Source organism: Chiloscyllium punctatum, chromosome 11 (genome assembly GCF_047496795.1).
Source record: "Chiloscyllium punctatum isolate Juve2018m chromosome 11, sChiPun1.3, whole genome shotgun sequence".
Lineage (NCBI taxonomy): Eukaryota > Metazoa > Chordata > Chondrichthyes > Orectolobiformes > Hemiscylliidae > Chiloscyllium > Chiloscyllium punctatum.
In genome coordinates, this window is record NC_092749.1 from 62,945,336 (window position 1) to 62,967,705 (window position 22,370).

The following is a 22,370-nucleotide window of genomic DNA, read 5'->3' on the forward strand; positions in this document are numbered from 1 at the left end:
GTTGTCATCAAGGATGCCCCCTCTCGCCACTATTATTTACACTAGTGATTGAACCGCTGGTGGAAGCTATCTGAACTGACCCCAATATAACGGCTCCAGAGGTAGGATTGAGTAAGCATAAAATCAGACTATGCGGACGACGCCCTTCTTTTCTTAAATGATCCATTGATATCTATGCCCCGCTTAATTCAAGTGGTTAATTTACTTGGTATGTTCTCAGGTTACAAAATTAATTTTATGAAATCAGAGGCCATGCCGCTAGGAGGTCTTACCAGCATATCCAATTTTGCGGATGAATCCTACTTCCCCTTTCGGTGGTCACTGGGAGGTGTTCTCTATTTAGGTATTTTTATTACCCCAGTATTTGGTCAGCTATATAAAGCTAATTATACGCATTTACTAGAGAGAATAAGGCAGGACCTCCAATGCTGGGAAAATCTCTCGATATCCTGGTTAGGAAGAATAGCTTTGGTCAAGATGAATATTCTACCTCGCCTATTATATCCCATGAAAATGCTTCTTTGATGTTGCCAAGACGGGAGCTGCCTAAGCTTTATGGTTGGCTAGGCCCTTTTATTTGTAATCATAGCTTATTAAATTAGATAAGTTTGCAGCTTCCACAAGTAAGGGGAGGACTAGATTTTTCAGATTTTAGGAGGTACCAACTAAGTTCCCTTAGTATGTAGTTGATTGGGTCTCTTGTGATCCGCAATCAATTTGCCTGGATATTGAGGCTTCTCAAGCAAAATGCTCCCTCATCAATCTATTATTTATGGAGAAGATAAGAACTATCGCGGATCATTGTAAAAACCTGATTGTCCTAAACATAATCAAAGCTTGGAAGATGATGCAACAGGGCGAGGGTATTTTACAAAAAATCTCCCCTTTTTTTCCTATAGTGGGAACATTGGGATTTCAGCTCGGCTCGACAGACGCTGGATTTAGAATTTGGGAGTCCAGAGGCATCTCCTGCTTAGGAGATGTTTGATGGGGAGAACATGATGTCCTTTGAAAAATTGCGTCAGACGTTTAGGTTGCCTAGCAAGGACTTTTTTCGATATTTTCAAGTATGAGACTTTGTACAAAAAAAGACCACATTGATGACTAATCCGCACAAATCAGATATGGAAAGGAGAGTGCTTCGGCCGATGGGTGCCCCCTCGGTCAGTACTCCTATCACTCGCTCGGTAATAAGGTATCGAAGGTCATGGAACGGTCATATAAAACCTGGACTCAAGGATTAGGGATGGAAATCTCCTTAGAGATGAGGGAGGATGTTTGGGAAAATGCAAAGATCTCTATCTGTAATAGGACTCAAGCTATTCAATTGAAGATACTTCATAGGGCTCATATAGCACCAGAATGGCTTGCAAAGTTCAAGGCAGGAGCGTCCCCAGTGTGTCCTAAGTGTAAAACACAAGTTAGTACTCTCACTAATTGTTTGTGGACATGCCATAACATTCATAGACAATGTAACGAATGCCTTGGCAAAGATTTTGGGAACGGAGATTGAGTTGGACCTGGCGTCTCTCCTCTTGGGCTTTCCAAATCTTCCTTCTCTACATGCATACGGGAAGAAGCTATGTACTAACCTTTCCTTTTGTGCGAGGAAAAACATTTTATAAGTTGGGTATCGGAAAGTTCCCCCAGGACTTTCGAATTGGTATAGGATAGTTATAGAACATATTCCCCTGGACTTCCTTACGAATATGGTGCACCAAAAAATGGAATTATTTTATAGAACATGGCAGCCTTTTTGAACTACACTGATGCAGATTATTGGCCATACTGTTTAGGGCCTTTGTTTAGGCGTGAGGATGATGTTTGTTGGTTCAGGGGCCCCTGAAAGGAAGAATCTGATATAAATATGGGTATTGTTATGATTTGATATAATTTTATTTTGAATGCTTATTTATTTACCTTTTTTTGTTACTTATGTACTATACTGTGGTCTTTCTTTATATATAGAGTCTTCTTTCTTATATCTTATTTTGTGTTTTGGTAGTTTGTAGCGTACATTAGTAGTTAGTTTTCTTAATTTTATATTGATGCTGTTATTATATTGTAAAGTGGTAACACTATTTTGTATTAATTTTGTAATTTTGTAAAAAAAACTGAAAAACCTTTTTCTTTTCAATAAAAATATTTATTAAAAAAAAGAAATGCAATCTTCTGGAAGAGAAATTATTCCAAAATCTCCTTTATTTATTCATGTGGATGTGAATAATCTCATGGCATACTGAAACAGTGAGAACTTCTCCCAATGTTCTGGACTACATTCATACTTTATCCATGACAGAAGAAACAGATTGTCTGATCACTCATTTATTTACTGTTTGTGGAGTCTTCTTGGAGTGCATACTTTGACTGCAGAGTTTGTCAACACAACATTTCAAAAATAATCCATTTATCAAAAAGCACACGAGCATGTCCCGAAGATGCGATATGTAAAACCACTATATGTAAAACTACATGAATTTAAGAATGTATTGTAAAATTTCAGTAAAATTGCTATATTTTAGTTGGAATGCTTTAAAAACATTGTTTTAAGGAAGAACAAACGCTGTAAAATTTGAAGTAAGAATCTGAGCTACAAAAAAATATGTTCTATTAATTTTGCACCATCATTATCAGATTCTGTTGTAATTCTTATCACAGTTCCGCCTTCTTGTGATGTCAGCACAGTAAAAATGCTGTCTGCCAACTCATTGTGGTTGTGTGTGCTGCACTTAGCTGCAATCTCCTGCCAATCTTCCAATGTACAGTTAACGTCATTAAGGATAGTTCGTTCCATGGCATCTAAACACGTAAATTATTACAATAAAGAAGAAATTAATAGAAATCTGGTTCTTATTATTGTGATCTTGAAATTGTACAGTAAACAGAACTTTCATCCATAGAAGATCTCTGATGTCATAAGAGTCATAGATGTCATAGATGTCTTGTCCATGCTGACAGGAGATCCTAAACTAATCTAGTCTCATTTGCCAGCTCTTGGCCCATATGCCTCTAAACCTTCCTATTCACATATCCATCTGGATGCCTTTTAAATAATATTATTGTACCAGCCTTCACCACTTCCTTTGGCAGCTCATTCCATACATGCAACGCCCTTTGCATGAAAAAGTTGCCCTTAGGTTCCTTTTAAATCTTTCCCCTCTCACCTTAAACCTATGCCCTCTAGTTCTTGACTCCCCCACCCCAGGGAAAAGACTTTGTCTATTTACCCTATCCATGCCCCTCATGATCTTTCAACCTTGATAAGGTTACCCTTCAGACTCTAACGGTCCAGGGAAAACAGTCCCAGCATATTCAGCCTCTCTCGATAGTTCGAACACTCCAACCTTGGCAACATCCTTGTGAGAGACCAGACTTGGATACAATATTCCAGAAGTGGCCTAACCAATGTCCTGTACAGCCCCAACATGACCTCCCAACTCCTATACTCAATGACCAATCAAGGAAAGCATACCAAACACCTTCTTCACTATCCTTCATATTTTCCAAAATTCTCAACGCATAAAATCTAAATTGATTAAAACCTCACTATCCACATATTGTCCTCAAATAAATGCCACATATTCATCACTTTAAGCTATTATGACATTCTATAGTTCTCTTCCCAAAACATTGAATTCAAAATCCTTTACCTATTTACCAGTATTTCCATGACTTAATCCTATTCTATTCTGTACCTTCATCCAGCCTTACATTCAATGCCCCAGTCAGCATAAATCCAACCTCAGCCTGCCTACCTTGCATTCTTTTCCTGGAATTTGTCTTGGTAGCAGATCTTTGAGCTGTCAATGCCCTATAAGGTGTATTCTGCTTCATTTGAAACAAGCTGTTAAAAGTTTGGGAGATTGTGGGCCATGGTGGAAAGATCCATTGCTACATGTGTAAAGGGCACATATCAAAAGTTGTAAAATCCTGTCCTTTCCTAGTTGAGGAGAATCCAATCTGAGGTGGAAGTGAAAACATGTATTTTCTACTTCCCATTTAGACCCTTAGATATCCTCTTACAGTACAGCATGGAGCTGCCACTAATGGACCCCAGAGGCACCAGAGCTTTTTTGAGGAATATGCATGGCAATCAGGATAAGATTTCTGGCCTTGGGTAAGTGTAAACTTGAGAATTTCAAACTTGAGAAGTTTGAATGCAAAATTCCCTGAAAGTGTCGCACTAAATCGATAAAGACGTAAAATATGACAACAGCATCTGGATTTTACAAATGTAACTTGTAGTATGAGAATAAATAAGTAATTATAACTTTACAAAACACATTGTTTTAGATGCTTTATTTAGAGAAACATATTTATCATGCTGTTTCACTCTCAACTGCAAGGATGGGGTCTTTTTAGTTTTGTGTTTTTTAAGATTGTAGACTGAAATGGATGGTTTTAAACCCCTAATTAGGCTCAAATGCAGCAGTTTTGAAAAGACAGCTATATGTTTTGAAATGCAAATAACCTTACACCCAAGGCAAGCATCGCAAAAACTGTTTAGAAGAATGAGAGGAGATGTAGTGAGGTATATAAGATTCTAAAGAGGTTTGACAAAATAAGTTTAGAGAGGATGTTTCTTCTGTTCTAAAGAAGGGTCACTGAATCTGAAACAATTATTCTGCTGCCAGACTTAATGATTTTTCCAGCAATTTCTTTTTTCCAGCATCCACGGTTCTTTGCTTTTTTGAGAGAATGTTTCTCTTGTAGGGCAATCTAGAGTGAGAGGTCGTAGTTTTAGGATGAGGGGTAGCAAATTTAAAACAGAGATGAGGAAAAATTACTTCTCTCAAAAGGTTGTAAATCTGTGGAATTCACTATCCCAGAATGTGGTAGATGCCAGAACATTAAATAAATTTAAGAAGGAAAGACAGGTTTTTAAATTAGTAATGGGTTGAAGGGTTCTGGGTAATGGGCAGGAAGGTGAATATGAGGCTGAGATGAAATCAGCCATGATTGTATTGAATGATAGAGCAAGCTCGAGGGACTGAATTGCCTACTCCTGCTCCTAGTTCTTACACTTTTCTGTTGTGTACTTACGTTAAAATATTTAATTTGATGTATCAGGGAATAGTAAGGTTAGATTTCCATTGTGCTACCCAAGTAAATTGTGACATAGTTTAAGTTCTGACAACATATCAGCACAGTTGCTGCTGAAATATTGATGCAAACTTCTGTCATCTTCAGACTCAACTATTCCAACAGTTTTCTTCACTGGTCTCCCACCTTATAATTGAGCAAACTTAGGTTTATCCATAACTCTGCTGCTGTATTCTGATTCACAAGATGTTTGGCTCACCCATTACTCTGCTATTACTTATACAAAAGTAAAATACTGCATTTACCGGAAGTCTGAAATCTGAACAAAAAAGGTTTGAAAAGCTTTACAGATCAGGCCACAACCGTGGAAAGAAACACAGTTAATGGGTTGGATTTTCTGAGGAGTGGCAATTACAGTCCATTCCTTCTCTGTTACACAGTGAAAGACCTTTACATTTCTGACAAGAAATTCCAATCAGGGCTCCTTTAGAAATATGAAACTGTACTTTTATTCTAACATAATTTTTGTAATACAGGACTTTTGGGGGATGGCAAAAAACGTACTCTTTTTCAAAAAGTCAGTTGTCATAATTTGTGACTTTAAGGTCCAGTATCTAGTTTTTGTGAAAGAATAACTACATGAGATAGATATGAGGTTCCGGTGCTTGGAGGACGTGGAATCAGGTTAGGACAGGTCAGGGTGATGGGAGAAATCTGGTCTGATGGGGATATTTGTGTATGTCTTTGCTGTTTTGAGTTACAGATCCCAAGGATAGGTGCCAGGATGGGTGCCAGATGTGGCAGGGGATATTGGGTCCCAGGGATAGAGGGGTGATGTGAGGTCAGGGTCTTGGGAGTATAAGGGTTCTGGGGAAAGTATTGTTATTGATGTGTATATTAAGTTGGGGGGACATTTGAATTATTGCTTAGGACTTAAACTAGGTGTTTAATGGTCTAACCTTGCTTGGGAACGATTTACGTAGCTGCAGTGGAAGGCTCTGAATTCTCCAATTTGAATGATTCAAACATTCTCGAACTCTTAAATAGTGCATTGGAATGTTTTAATTTGTTAATGGAATTAAATGACTCTAGCTGTCTGCTTACCTTGACCTGAATCATATATTTCTTTCAGAAGATGAAATCCAGTTTCCTCGTGATCATTTGAAATCAGCCACAATACAGCAATCCCAGTTGAGAGAACTGCTGGGTTTCCATTCCATTCATTAGTGAGACACTGAATTAACTCAGATTTTGGGCACTTGTTCATCAAAAATAAATAATCATCTTACAGGAAAATAATTAAAACAAGAAATTAGAAAAGGTCAATGCAAGACAGACTGACAACACATCAACCAACATGTACCAGAATGCATCATAAAGAGAATACCATTTTGTACCACTGCTCAAGATAAACTTCAACTTCTAAATATTTGCAACAGGAAACAGTTTCAACAGACTTTGCAACTTTTATGGAAAAAAAACTACACAAAACTGTTGAAAAGAAGAAATTTGAATGTGTAGAGAACAGCAGGGTTAGTTTTGATTTGCTCTACTGTCAAATTGGCACAAGAGAAGGATTGCCTCTGTCTGTGCTATAAACTTCTTTACCTCTAATAGTTTGGTTCGGGATCACTTTTCTCAACACAATGAGATTCAAAATTGTATACATCAGACAAGGAGGTCAGCTTTACTCCTGAGGAAGTTGGGCAGAAAAATTATATGAATTTATTGATATGAATCTATCCATTTATACAGACTGTTTAAATTCCTTTTTGGAGTAGGAAAGGCTATGGATAATTGCTATAGGTGGATTGTTCACTTGCATCGTCTACCTGAAGGGTTTGCTCACTGCTTGAGTAAATTCAAACTTTCACATAAATGTTGCTATAAGACATATTGAATCATGTGAAAAGGACCCAGTTCCTCAGACTAGAAAGAACATTGAATCCAAATTGGATCAATATCCTCATTTTAATGTTTGCCTACTGGTGATTCTGGCATGCTTCCCTAAATTCTTCATTGACCAGGGTTGATCCCCAGGCTTGATGGTAATGGCTGAATGGGGACTATGCCAAGCTCTGAAGTTACAGGTTGGTTGAATATAATTCTGCTGATTATGATGGTTCATAGCAGCTCATGGATGCCCAATTTGTCAGATTTATATGAAATCTACACTATTTAGCACAGTGATAGTGTCCCATAACACAGCGGATGGTATACTCAATTTGAGAAGGGACTTCATCTCCACAGGAAATTTGTGGTTGTTGCTGTACCGATACTTTCCTGGATAAATGTATCTACCATATATGGTATGGTGAGGACAAGGTCAAGTAGGCTTCTCCCTCACGTTGGTTCCCTCCCAACCTGTCACAGATCCGGTTTAGCAACAATGACATTGAGGATTGGTATTACTAAGCTACCCTATCTGCCACTGGGACATGAGATGTCCAGGGATGATGATGGTGTTTAGGATACAATCTATAAGGTCTGATTCCATGAGCATATCAACGTGAGGCTGATGCTTAATCAGGAGGATAAAGGGCTTATGCCCGAAACGACGATTCTCCTGCTTTTCGGATGCTGCCTGACTTGCTATGCTTTTCCAGTGCCACACTTCGACTTAGATTCCCAGCATCTGCAGTCCTCACATACTCCCTGATGCTTAATTAGGCTGAGGTACAACTCAAGCCCCAATATTAGTTAGGAGGACTTGATAGAGTTGAAAATACCTGATGTTCCTTTGTCATTTTCAGCACTTACATTGAGGTCAGGAGATCTATCCAATATCATTCCTTATTGATATTTTTACAGCAGTTTAGCTTGCTAGGCCATTTATGGGTATTTAAGATGCACAATGCTGTAGGTCTGATGTCACAAATAGGCCAGATCAGGTAAACAGAGTAGATTTCCTTCCCCAACACTAAATCGTGGTGCAGTTGCGTTTTTATAACAATGATTTTATGGCTGCCATTACTGACACTAGCTTTTAATTCCAGATTTATTAATTAAATTTACATTCTGCCAATGCCATGGTGGGAGTTGAATACATGTATCCACACCACCTTATTGCTAGTGTCACAATGCCTCCTCTATTGTCATATTTACTCTACCACCTTCTCACTATTCTGATACTTGCTGTGATGCAGTTCTGGCAGGTATACCCAGGCAATGCAAAAATTAAGCCTTAAATCTCTGCAAAAGTTTTAAAACATCAAACACCAATTTGAGACCAATTAAATTCAAAAATTTACATATTAAAATTTATGACTATTAGTGTTTTCAATAGACTACATTTCCACTTCAAGCTAAGTAATAGAGAGAAGCGGTTCTGGAACAATTAATGACTCAGCTGGAACTTTTAATTTAAATTCCCTTTCCATTATTAATTACATTGACTAAAATGTAATCCCTTCTCAAGCTCTTACCCAAGCTGAACTTTTTAGAGACATGAATATATTCCATTGCTCCAGAAATCTGCCTGCACCTGCACAAGCAGAGAGCAGCTTTCTTGTGCACATCACATTTATTGTAGACAATCTGAGCCAGGACCATGCATGTGTCCATATTCCGCTGTTCAGTATCTCCATAATTGTAAATCAAGTCTCCCAATTCTTCAGAACACGTTACTCTAGAGATGACAAGAGGAAGAAAACATTTTATCAAAAATCAAAAGGATTTTCAATAAAACAACAAAATATATTCTATTTGTTACATCTAAAATGAGCTATCAATTATTGGATTTTAGGAGGTGAAATTCAATTTCAACAGCATGTACGTATAAGCAGATCAGGAGCTGACCGTACAACCTGCCTGACTCCAACAGAAAAGAAAATTTGCTGTGGGAGCCAGTCTGCTTTCATTCATTTTGCATTAACTCTCATCAAAAACTGAGTATCACCCCCTTAATTTCTGTTTACTTTAGCATATTTTTGAATATTGTGTAGACAAGTTAACCAGAGCTCATCATCTGTGAAGTTGCAAGACATGAATAGCTCCAATATGCTGAATACACAGCCAAGCTATCAGATAACAAAGATATTTAATGATGAATAGCACCCAGAACTTCAAACTGCATTATTATTATATTGCATGATTTATCACAACATTACAATATTTTCTCCAGAAAACTTTGATTGATGCAAGGGAAATCTTTAGCTCCAAAACAACAATATTAGAATAAACATATGGAGCACTGAATTGGCTGCCTGTTACACACCCCCTTGAAGTGAACAAAAATGAAAACTGGGCAAGTGTACGATAGAGATAGCTGGAATAAAATTTATCCTATCTCCTTACTTCATTGTATTAGGCAATCGGATAAAGGCAGCAGTAAAATGGAGACCCTAATTTCTACTATGTCACAGAGTAATAAAGATATACAGCATGGAAACAGACCCTTCAATCCAACTCGTCCACGCTTACCAGACATCCTAAACTAATCTAGTCTCATTTGCCAGAACTTGGCCCATATCCTTCTAAACTCTTCGTATTCATATAACCATCCAGATATTTTTTAAATGTTGTAATTGCATCAGCCTACACCATTTCCTCTGGCAGCTCATTCCATACATGCACCACCCACTGCAAGGTCCCTTTTAAATTTTTCTCCTCTCACCCTAAACCTTTGTGGGCAGCATGGTGGCACAGTGGTTAGCACTGCTGCCTCACAGCGCCAGAGACGCGGGTTCAATTCCCGCCTCAGGCGACTGACTGTGTGGAGTTTGCACATTCTCCCAGTGTCTGCGTGGGTTTCCTCCGGGTGCTCCGGTTTCCTCCCACATTCCAAAGATGTGCAGGTCAGGTGAATTGGCCATGCTAAATTGCCCGTAGTATTAGGTAAGGGGTAAATGTAGGGGTATGGGTGGGTTGCGCTTCGGCGGGGCGGTGTGGACTTGTTGGGCCGAAGGGCCTGTTTCCACACTGTAAGTAATCTAATCTATGCCCTCTAGCTCTGGACTAGTCTGTTGAAATAACAAGCTATCAGATTGTCTGACCCCATTTCTTTCCATTACATTCCCACATTACTTCCTTGACTTTCTTGGTTCAGAAGCCCAGGCTTTCCCTGCTCCTGGCTGTTAAGCTGGGGTCTGCAGCACATTATTTGATTCTGGATTAGTGGTGCTGGAAGAGCACAGCAGTTCAGGCAGCATCCAAGGAGCAGCGAAATCGACGTTTCGGGCAAAAGCCCTTCATCAGGAATAAAGGCAGATAGCCTGAAGCGTGGAGAGGTAAGCTAGAGGAAGGTGGGGGTGGGGAGAAAGTAGCATAGAGTACAATGGGTGAGTGGGGGAGGGGATGAAGGTGATAGGTCAGGGAGGAGAGGGTGGAGTGGATAGGTGGAAAAGGAGATAGGCAGGTAAAACAAATCCGGACAAGTCATGGAGACAGTGCTGAGCTGGAAGTTTGGAACTAGGGTGAGGTGGGGGAAGGGGAAATGAGGAAACTGTTGAAGTCCACATTGATGCCCTGGGGTTGAAGTGTTCCAAGGCGGAAGATGAGGCATTCTTCCTCCAGGCGTCTGGTGGTGAGGGAGCGGTGGTGAAGGAGGCCCAGGACCTCCATGTCCTTGGCAGAGTGGGAGGGGGAGTTGAAATGTTGGGCCACGGGGCGGTGTCCCGGAGATGTTCCCTAAAGCGCTCTGCTAGGAGGCGCCCAGTCTCCCCAATGTAGAGGAGACAGCATTGGGAGCAATGGATACAATAAATGATATTAGTGGATGTGCAGGTAAATCTTTGATGGATGTGGAAGGCTCCTTTAAGGCCTTGGATAGAGGTGAGGGAGGAGGTGTGGGCGCAGGTTTTACAGTTCCTGCGGTGGCAGGAGAAGGTGCCAGGATGGGAGGGTGGGTTGTAGGGGCGCGTGGACCTGACGGTCTTTGCGGAAGGTGGAAAGGGGTGGGGAGGGAAATATATCCCTGGTGTTGGGGGCTTTTTGGAGGTGGCGGAAATGTGGGCAGATGATTTGGTGTATGCAAAGGTTGGTAGGGAGGAAGGTGAGCACCAGGGGCGTTCTGTCCTTGTTACGGTTGGAGTGGTGGGGTCTGAGGGCGGAGGTGCGGGATGTGGACAAGATGCGTTGGAGGGCATCTTTAACCACGTGGGAAGGGAAATTGCGGTCTCTAAAGAATGAGGCCATCTGGTGTGTTCTGTGGTGGAACTGGTCCTCCTGGGAGCAGATATGGCAGAGGTGGAGGAATTGGGAATATGGAATGGCATTTTTGCAAGAGGTAGGGTGGGAAGAGGTGTAATCCAGATAGCTGTGGGAAATGATGGGTTTGTAAAAAATGTCAGTGTCAAGTCGGTTGTCGTTGATGGAGATGGAGAGGTCCGGGAAGGGGAGGGAGGTGTCAGAGATGGTCCAGGTAAATTTAAGGTCAGGGTGGAATGTGTTGGTAAAGTTGATGAATTGCTCAACCTCCTCGCGGGAGCACGAGGTGGCGCCAATGCAGTCATCAATGTAGCGGAGGAAGAGGTGAATCAGGCCCTGAGATGAGGTTGACCAGACCTCACTTCCCTGGTATTACTGAATTTCTCACAAGGTAGACATTATACATTTCCTTTTCAATACCAGTACCAGAGTTTCAGTTACTTTACTACTCCCTAGTGGCCAACTTAAACACAAGTGTCTGGGTATACCGTGAATACATCCAAGAACAATGGAATAGGAAAGGGTGGCAGAATAAAGTTGGCTCAATTCTGTTTTATCTTTTGCCTCCCTGAATACATTAATGTTTTATTGTTAGTTTCTTTAAATGCTAAATTATGCAGGGCACAAGAGATAACAATAATGTTTGCAGTCTTAGAAGTGCTATAATACAGGACACCCTTCCCCCACCTCCCTTGTGAAGTCTAAGCAATACAGTCTCTGCTTCACGACATGAAAAATGAATATTAAAATTATCCTGACAATTACATTGAGTGCATTACATCTCTTAAGCTCTTGTCCTGGAGTATCTCACTTCTGTGATAAACCAAGAAGAATATTTATGGACACCAATAAACAGATTAGCTGCTACAGTTATGTAAACAGTACAGTTCCAAATAATCTTAAAAATCCTAAGAAATAGTAAATTTTTGTTTGAAAGACCCAAAGTCCTAAGGAATTCAATTATTTGAACAGAGGAAGTCTGATTAGAAAAGAACTGTTTCATATAATTGTTCAGTTTATCAGGAATTGTGTACGCCTTTAGAACATGTTGTGGCAAGGACTCTTGTTAACATAAATAATCTGTATGCTATCACCAAACTCAAACGAAAGTAGGCTGAATGTAGGAAGCTAGATTCTGCTAATCAGTGCCACAGATTTGACCCACTGCATTCTCAATCCTACCACAGAATAGTTAGCACAGATAGTTAATATACACGCCCTTCATTTTTAGGGTCATTATTCAGGCTAGACTAATGGGATGAAATATCTCCTACCTCAGCAACCTCATTTTAAATTACTGTCAGTTCGCAGTATAGATATACCTTTTATTAAGTATTTTAAAATGGTAACATCTTTTTTAAATCAACCTTTTTGGTTATGTTCTCACACAGCTTTGGAGAGGTAAAACCTGAACTTGGACCTTCTGAGCCAAATAGTTTAGCTATCATTCATTCATTTGATGTGAACCTTGTTGGCAAGGACAACATTTTTTGCCCATTCCTTTGAGAAGGCGGAGGTGAGTCATCTTCAGGAACTGTAATGTGGACCTTGTAGAGGTGTATACAATCATGAGGGGCATGGATATAGTAAATAGACAAGGTTTTTTCCCAGGGATGTGGGAGTCCAAAACTAGAGGGCATAGGTTTAAGGTAAGGGGGAAAAATTTAAAAGGGACCTAAGGGACAACTTTTTCACGCAAAGGGTGGTGTTTGGAATGAGACGCCGGGGAAGTGATGGTGGACAGTACAATTGCAACAGTTAAAAGGATGGATATATGAATAGGAAGGGTTTAGAGGCATATAGGCCAAATGCAGGCAAATGGGACTAGATTAATTTAGGATACCTAGTGGCATGGATGAGTTGGACCAAAGGCTCTGTTTCTGTGCTGCACATCTCTAAGACTCTATGACTATGACTCTATGAGATACACCTACTGTTCTGATAAAGAGAGAATTCTAGGATTTTGACCTAGCAACAAGGAAGAAACTAACTAACAGGAAACAGAGAGTGGGCATAAAAGGTCATTCTCTGCTTGGAAAGACAGTGGTTAGCACTGCTGCCTCACAGCGCCTGAGACGCGGGTTCAATTCCCGCCTCAGGCGACTGACTGTGTGGAGTTTGCACGTTCTCCCCGTGTCTGCGTGGGTTTCCTCCGGGTGCTCCGGTTTCCTCCCACAGTCCAAAGATGTGCAGGCCAGGTGAATTGGCCATGCTAAATTGCCCATAGTGTTAGGTAAGGGGTAAATGTAGATGTAGGGGTATGGGTGGGTTACGCTTCGGCGGGGCGGTGTGGACTTGTTGGGCCGAAGGGCCTGTTTCCACACTGTAAGTAATCTAATCTAATCTAATCTAATCTAAAATGGTGTGCCACAGAACTCAGTGCTGTGGCTTCAACCTTTTACAAATTATGTAAATTACTTTGATGAAGGGACCAAAGGTATCACTGTTAAATTTGCTGACAACACACAGATAGGTTGGGAAGTGAGTTGTGAAGAATACACAAGGATACTGAAGAGGAATATGGATAGGCTAAGTGAGCTGATAAAGATGTGACAAACGTGAAATTCTCCATTTTGGCAGGAAGAATAAAAAGGAAGCATTTTACCTAAATGGCGAGAGATTGGAGAGCTCTGTAATGCACTGAGATCTAGGCACTTTGTTTGTATGAATTGCCAAAAGTTCGCATGCAAGTACAAAAAATAATTAGGATAGCTAATCGAATATTATTATTCTTTACAAGGGGATTTTATTTTATTCATTCATGGGATGTGGTTGATATTGGCTGGGTCAGCATCTATTGTCCATCTCTAGTTGCCCTTGAGAAGATGGTGGTGAGCTGCACCTTGAACCATTGCAATGCATTTCGTGTTGGTACACCGACTGTGCCACTAGAAATGGAGTTCCAGAATTGTGACCCAGTGACGCTGAAAGAAATTGGCAATCTATTTCCAAATCAGGACGTAAAGTGGCTTGGAGGGGAATTTGAAGGTGATTTCCTATTTGCTATCCTTGTCCTTCTAGATGGCACTGGATGTGAGTTTGGAAGATATTATCTAAGGAGCTTTAGTGAATTTCTTCAGTGCACCTTTGTAGATGGTACACACTGTTGCTATTGAGCTTTGATGGTGGAAGGAGTGAATGTTTGAATGAAAACTGTACAAGGCACTAGTTAGATAAAACCTAGAATATTGTGAAGCATATTACTCCCCTTTTCTAAGGAGAGATATAGTGCCATTGGAGGCAATCTTGTGAAGGTTCACTAGGTATGAAGGACTTTTCTTACAAGGTGACAGTGAGTAGGTTGAGCCTGTATTCATTGGAGTTTAGAAAAATGAGAGGCAACTTATCAAAACATCTAAGATTCTTAAGGGGCTTGACAGATAGATACTGTTGTGGGAGATCTAGGCCTAGAGGGCACACTGTCAGAGTAAGGCTGTTGCCCAGTTAGGACAGAAATGAGGAATTTCTACAGATTCATTACCCTCTGAAGGAAGAAGTCTTTATTCTATAGAGCTATAGCAGCTGGATCATTAAGTATATTCAAGGCTGAGATATGCAGATTTTTAATAAGTGAGGGAATCAAGGGTGCTGGAAAAGCACGGCAGGTCAGGCAGCCCCCTTGGATGCTGCCTGACCTGCTGTGCTTTTCCAGCACCATTCTAGTCTTGACTTTAATCTCCAGCATCTGCAGTACCCACTTTTGCCTTGAGGATTATCAGTCTCGTTGAATGGCAGAGCAGATTCGATAGGATGAATGACTACTTGTGCTCCTACATCTTACAGAGAGTTTTCCTCAAATTTCCATTGACTTCAATTTTACTACGGACTTTTAGAGGCATAATTGGTCAAATACTACCTTTATATCAAGGACAAGAAGGCATTTACCAGGATGTTGCCAGGTATGGAGTTATAAAGTAAGGGTGCATAGACTAGGACTTTCTTCACAGGAGCACAGGAGGTAGAGAGGTGACCTTATGGAAGTTTATAGATAGGGTTAAAGATAGGTATCTTTGCCCTAGGATGGGGGATTTCAAGACCGGGGTGCACACATTTTTAAGATGAGAGGAGAGGGATTTAAAAAATACAAGACAGGCATATGTTTTACACAGAAGGTAGATCATGTGTGGAATTAACTTCCTGAGGAAGTGGCGGATGTGGCCACAATTACAATGTTTAAAAGACATTTGGTGAAGTACATGAATAGGAAAGGTTTGGAGGGATATGGACCAGGAGCAGGCAGGTGAAACTAGTTCAGTTCAGGATTATGTTCATATTATGGACTGTTTGGACCAAAGGGTGTGTTTCCATATTATATGACTGTAAGACAGTCATTTTCAATCATTACAATATTTTCCTGTTGGAAACCCATGGCAGACCATATCTCTCAGTGTCAGCATCCAGCTAACAACCATTACAGGTTGTGCTCACTTGACTCTTGACTGATGTTTCCTCTGGGTAATGACGCCATTTCCTGCTTTACATCAGGAACTCTTTACAGGTCCTGTTTTTATACCATGGACAAGTTCCATTACCTGATTCTTGGTCATCAAGTCTGACCCCATCATTCACTTGCCTATCATCCACTGCTGGAGTCAAAATCTTTCAGTTCAAAATCAAAGTTGCTTGAGCTTGTGGACCTGACCCCAGAGGAAAAATATGAGACTAAGATGCAAACTATCAAATCCAGGAGATGTATTCCTCTGTCATCCAAGGAGCTCGGGATTTGTTTGCCCAACATTTCCATTTCGAGAAAAAAAGTCTTGACTACAACTGAATCATCTTCCCTTTGAAGGTAACCCATTGCTCATTTACAGTTTTCCCATTGGTTTTGCTCCAGTCAACCTGATCCAGTTCAGTTCTTGCCTCATTAAAAAGTCAGCTTCTAACCAATAGATTTTCTTACATTAGATTGACCTTTGTCATTCTCTATCATCATCCTAAACCACACAATACAAACAACCACACAACCTCACTGCCTTCCAAATGTTCCTCACTGACACAAGGTCTTCTTGGCCCACCTCATTTCAAGAACCAGGAAGAACAGTGCAACTTTTCTTGTTGGACTAGAAACATACTGCTGTCGGAAATTCTCCTGAACACAGTCTAGGAACACATGTCCCTCAATACCTCTTGCATTACCAGTACCCCAAAGTATATTTGGGTAATTGTGTGTCTTCCATTATAAATACAGTATAATATTGGCATCATTCTGTAATTTCCCTGTAGATTTGTTCCTCTTCAGTCTTCCTTTTAGTTGGTGGTTTATAGACCACACCAAGCAATGTCTCTGCATCTTTTTGTTCCTTAGCACCAGCCTAATTCCACCATTGAAACCTATGAACATCCTCTTCTTTCAACACTACAATGGTCTCCTTAACCAATACTGTCATGCCCTCCTCCTCCTCTTGGGAACAGCTTGTACCCAAGAATATCTAACATCCAATGTTGCCCTTCCTTTAGTCAGGTCTTTGTTATTGCCACAATATCATATTTCCCACAAAGCAATCTGTGCCTAGAACTTCCAAATCTTATTTACCTGACTTATTTACTGTACACACAATACAGAGATGCATACTAACTCTCACTTAGACTTCATTACTTCACCCCGTCATCCCTTACTCTGACTTCAACTATTAACTTACTATTCTGCTAGTGCTATATATCTCTCCAAATATTTTGTGAATCCTGGTATTATTTTCTAATATCCTCTCTTGGTTCTGACACTCCTGCCAAGTCACCAAATACTGCCCTCACAGCCGCAACAGCAAAACTCCCCGCAAGGAATTGGGTTCCAGCTCTGTTCAGGTGCAACCCGCCCAGCTTGTTTAGGTGATATATTCCCCATAACCAGTTCCAGTGTTCCCAGCATTTAAAGCCCTCCCTCCTGCAGCATCTTTTCAGCCATGTATTAACCTACCTGTTTCTGTACTCACTTGCACATGGTACTGAAATAATCTGCAGATATAAAACATTTTAAGTCCTCCTTGCTAATTTTCTCCCTATCTTCCTAGATTCTAGTCACAGGACTCTATATATCCTTCCTAACAAAGACATTAGTACCAATATGGACCATAATCTTTGAAAGTACACATACCTCCTACAAAAATGACCAGCAGCTGCTCTGTACCTTTCAGCCTTGTGGATGTGACACCAGCTACCACTTGAATTCTGAAACCTGGAATGCAAACTTCTGCAAATGGCAACATTTCCTATACATATGGCCATCTAGGACATCAGTAGGCTCCTTGTCTTCACATGTATTACAGACCATACATTACACTCAATGAGTTGCACTGCTATGCCTTAACTTTATCTCCTTTATGTTAACTTTGTCCTGCTCTGGATTAGATTAGATTCCCTACTGTGTGGAAACAGGCCTTCGGCCCAACAAGTCCACATGTCCTGCGAAGAGCAATCCACCCAGACCCATTTCCCTCTGACTAATGCACCTAACACTATGGGCAATTTAACATGACCAATTCACCTGACCTGCACATCTTTGGACTGTGGGAAGAAACTGGAGCACCCAGAGGAAACCCACGCAGACACGGGGAGAATGTGCAAACTCCACAGACAGTCACCCGAGGCTGGAATCGAACCTGGGACCCTGGTGCTGTGAGGCAGCAGTGCTAACCACTGAGCCACCGTGCCACCTAGACTACTTCACTGTATTGCCCTGACTTACCCTTAATTCTAGTCTTTTTTAGTTAAATCCAAGTATTAGCTACTCATTTAAAGATAATATGTTTTCTACAATAACTTAAAGATAGTCCCTAACAGCAGTTTCTTAACAGCCAATGAACTTACTGAAAAAGAGTAGAAGGAAAAAGTTTGTATTGAGTTTGCACATTCTCCTTGTGTCTGTATGGGTTTCCTCTGGATACTCCAGTTTCCTCCCACAATCTGAAGATATGCAGGTTAGATGAATTGGCCATGCTAAATTGCCCATAGTGTTCAAGGATGCAAAGGTTAGGTGCATTAGTTAGGGGTAAATGTAGAGTCATAGGATAGAGGAATCGGTCTCGGTGGGTTACTCTCCAACCTTGACCAAACTCTTCACTCAGCAAACTATACGTCTTGCAGTAATCTTTATTTAAAACATCTGTTTCCCCCGCTGCACCAAATTCCTACTTTGAACCAAATTCCCAGACATACTCAGCCAGGGTCTCACACAGATTAAGTCTATCTCATGCTGACCTAACAATTCATAACTTTAATTATATTTTGCCATACTTTTACGTGTCTTTTGGTTTATCCAATTACTTTGCTCAACCCTTTGCTACCAGATTTCCTACGTGTATTAAAATTTCCATTGCTAACTCAAAATAGTTCTCTAAATTAGTTCGTTCAAATTGGTGTTTACTGCCATTTTAATTCATATTAAGATGAAACAAATATCAGCTTCATGACTGACATAAACAACGCGGAAAAACAGTTCCAGGCACCCTAGTTAGATTCCACCCTCAGGCAACTGTGCGGAGCTTGCATATTCTCCCTGTGTCTGTGTGGGTTTCCACCGGGTGCTCTGGCTTCCTCCCACAATCCAAAAATGTGCAGGTTGGGTGAATTGTCCATGCTAAATTGCCCAAAGTGTTCAGAGGTATGTAGGTTAGGTGCATTAGTCAGGGGTAAATATAGAGTAGTAGGTAGTGGAGTGGTTCTGGGTGGGTTACTCTTCGGAGAGTTGGTGTGGAACTGTTGGGTCAAGTAGTCTGCTTCCACATTGTAATGATTCTATGATTTCTAGGATATGTACTTTATTCAGTGTTGCTATGTTTTATATGCCCTTAGACCAGTCATTTTCCTAACTGTTTCCTGCAGTTTTTATGCTTTACATTCTTTCCAAACTTGTTGCAACTTTGCTCCATCAAAATGTTTCAGTGAACTGTTAACAAGTATGATATTTTCAAATATAGAATTTTCAGCTGTAAGTCACATTTTTGCTAATCCGTGGAATACACAACTGTTTTCCTTGTGCCTTGTACAGTAGTAAGTAACCCTGTTTTTAATAACATGATTCTACTGAGTTTAGACTATTACCTCTGTTGTATGATCCAGTGAATGACCAGGTCCAGTCGGTTTTGCGTCAGTGCACAGTCTACTCCCTCGAATGACATTTTTGCGTTAGGTGAATGTTTGACAGCAGAAAAGGAGTTCATTACAGCTTCAAAGAATTGCAGGAGAGGAGAAATATGCCCTTCATATTCTGTGATAGCTGAGGGAGAAAATATTATTACAGTTGGTCTAAGAACAAAATGTACCTTCATACACAATTGTTATGCATTTTAAATGACCTATCTTAAATAGGTTCATTGTGTTTAACACAGCAAGGATGACTATGTTTGCTAACTACTTATTAGCTCCGAATCTCAGTTTTTTTTATTATGGAGAGCCTGTTAGTATGAGCAAAGCAATTCCTCAAATTGAAGGGAAAATTAAGACAAATCTTTCACACACATAGAAAATTCTCTTTTAAATTTGACATTTTATGTTGTTCTGTTTCAATGTTATTCTGTCAATGACCCCTATATTATCATTCAGAGTTGCCCAATGTGTTTTTAAGTCATTGTCCATCAGGCTGCATGACTCAATCTGCACACTTCCTTTACTGAGATTGTGGGCTCCAAAGCCAAAGTTTCACAGTTGTGAAAGCTTGGATACGGAAGTGTTGAACAGAGGTTGTTTTCATCAATGTCTGTTGTCTGTTTTCATCAATGCCACAAACAGCCTTATGATATTCAGTCACATTCCCATAGTCCTGCTTCCGCCACAGCTTCCTCACTCACTGATAGGGTTTGGGAAAGGGAAGCAATGTGCAGCAGAGTCAGGGAACAAGGGGTTCAGTGAGAGGAGTGGCAGAGACTGCAAGTTGGAGGATCGGCAGTTTAAGGATGTATTAGAGTTTGGCACAGGCTTCAATTTGGAGTGTCACCAGAAATCAGGGTGGTTTGATAGCTGCAGGTGTGGCAGCAGGATAGGTGACAAGTAGTGTCAGCAATGAGGGTAAGCATTGTAAAAAATTACCAGATTTCTTTTACTGTATATTTTTGAACTTTATATTAGAAGTGTTTCATTTACTATTATATAGCAACTTTAAGTTGGAATGTGTTTTTTTTAAAAGGAAGGCCCTACAGTGCTGAATTACAGCCTCTACATTGGTTTTCATTTGCTTGGTCAAATTCCATCATAATAGGTTACAAGATTCAATTAAATAATTTTGATCATTTGGAATCAAAAATGACCACAATAATTGTTGAAAATATTTTGTATCAACCTGACTGAATGTATAGAGAGATATATTTGCATTGCAGGTGGTTCATGAACCTGTACCTCTGGCCCAGAAGCAGGGTACTACTGTGACACAAGAACCCAATGATACCTGCTTGTTTTAAGGTGAAAATTAAATTGTTGACCTAATCTGGCCTAAGGTGACTCCGATCACAAAATATTGGATTAGCTCTTAATGTCTTCCCTAGTGATGGGCAATAAACACTATCTTTTTACTGTTGTAAATCTCAGAATTATTAGTAAAAAAGCTATAAAGCAAATTGGTGTTATTAATTTGAATATTTAATTATAATGAAGCAATGATCACAGAGATATTTTCAGTTCTACTCCAAATTTAGAAATTATATGGTAATCCACTATTTAGAAGCATACATTCATGCTAACCTGACAAAGAAAAGTTACCTTGCTCTCAATGGTCTTCATCAGAGATAAACTTCAAGTGGGAATGCAATATGTATAGTAACTCAAGATTGGCTGCTTAGCTAAAGAAGGCTTCCTGAGCATCACTGACAGTAGAAATTTTAAAAATGTAAATATTTTAATTCACTTCTGGAATGTGGAAATTTTTGAGAGCCAAAATTATTTCCTTAATTGCCCTTGAACAGTTACGCTTGCATGCTAGTTTTGAGTTTCAAGATCTGTTATTTATCAATTTAGCTTTTTTATATTATATGTATACAACCACTTTATAGTATTTTATTAAATGACAAGCAATTAATAATAACCTGGTTTCCCCATGGACTTCAATTTGATTATGCTTGACTAATATTGAGCTCCCAGTAGGAAATAGTGCTTCGTGGGACCATATGTCAGAAATAAAATAACAACATAACACCAATTCTTCAATATGCATAACCTATGACAATGTAGGACCGAGGGAGTGATAAGCATACCTTTTATCTTCATGAATGTCCCGGTTTAATAATAGTTACATAAATTAACTAATTGCAGTCTCTAAGAAAAAAGTGTGACTTGAGTCCTTAAATGAGCTATTTTAAAGAAGGTGTGCTACTTTTATATGACATAAAAAGTTGATCTAGAAGAGATTGCTATTGAAAATCATTTGTTAACTGCTAAAATATTTTGCTGTAATGATCTAATTTTTACAGATTCTACAAAACAAAATGAATATAATGATATTAAGGAAACATTCTAATAGACATAGTTGCTGAACTACTGAGCAGCCCTTTTTAATTCTTGAACTAGTAAAAGTTAGAAGTAAACATTTGCTGATGCAGGATTAAGTTTCCCTATTTTGATGCATAAAACATAGCAATGAACAAAAAGCATAACTGACCTTTAAACCTTTCCATGACCTCCAAATTATGAAGAATTCCTCTGGGACAATTTGCAACATGTTTTGCAGCTGCCTTATATTGCTTATCATCAAACAGTTTATTAAATCTAGAAAAAAAGTGGAAGTTTCAGTTTAGCAGCAGCTGTGATGGATTCCTTCAACCCCAAAGTTGTTTGGTATGGATTAGGATATCCACCTAGCTGGTATAAGTAGAGGAGTCATATTGAATAAACAATACCTAACCATTACTGCAACAATTACAGGATGAATGAAAATGACTTATATTAGTGCAGAGACTTGTGGTATTGTGGGGAACATTTAAAATTGCATGATGGGAAAAATTGGCCAACTCTTGAACTATAGTTCAGTAAATTTTTTTTTATAAGTATTTTTATTGAATAGATCAGTAAGTTAAAAAGGACTGTGACAAAAAGTCAGAAACAGCATTCATGACAGGCTGAATGTAAACAAATTCTGCAACCTTGGCAAAACTTCAGTAATCTTCTTAACGGCTCCTTGTATAGTTTGAACTGCAGATTTTAGCCTAAACAAAACGTCCGTACACAAAAACAAAGTCATGGAATGACGCGAATGA

General features: G+C 39.7%; 1 protein-coding gene across 3 annotated transcripts in view; it reads right to left on the reverse strand.

Moving 5' to 3' along the window:
* Window positions 1–2,184: 2,184 nt before the first annotated feature.
* Window positions 2,185–22,370, reverse strand: part of LOC140483040 (clathrin heavy chain linker domain-containing protein 1-like) — a 59,693-nt gene continuing 39,507 nt past the window's right edge. For all 3 annotated transcript variants that reach the window (XM_072580937.1, XM_072580936.1, XM_072580935.1), the window contains 5 exons: window positions 21,776–21,882; window positions 19,231–19,405; window positions 8,469–8,671; window positions 6,148–6,327; window positions 2,185–2,799 (listed from right to left, as the gene is read on the reverse strand). In XM_072580937.1, the coding sequence (XP_072437038.1) occupies window positions 2,591–2,799; window positions 6,148–6,327; window positions 8,469–8,671; window positions 19,231–19,405; window positions 21,776–21,882 (874 nt within the window). In that variant the 3' untranslated portion in view covers window positions 2,185–2,590. The remainder of the gene's footprint in view (window positions 2,800–6,147; window positions 6,328–8,468; window positions 8,672–19,230; window positions 19,406–21,775; window positions 21,883–22,370) is intronic.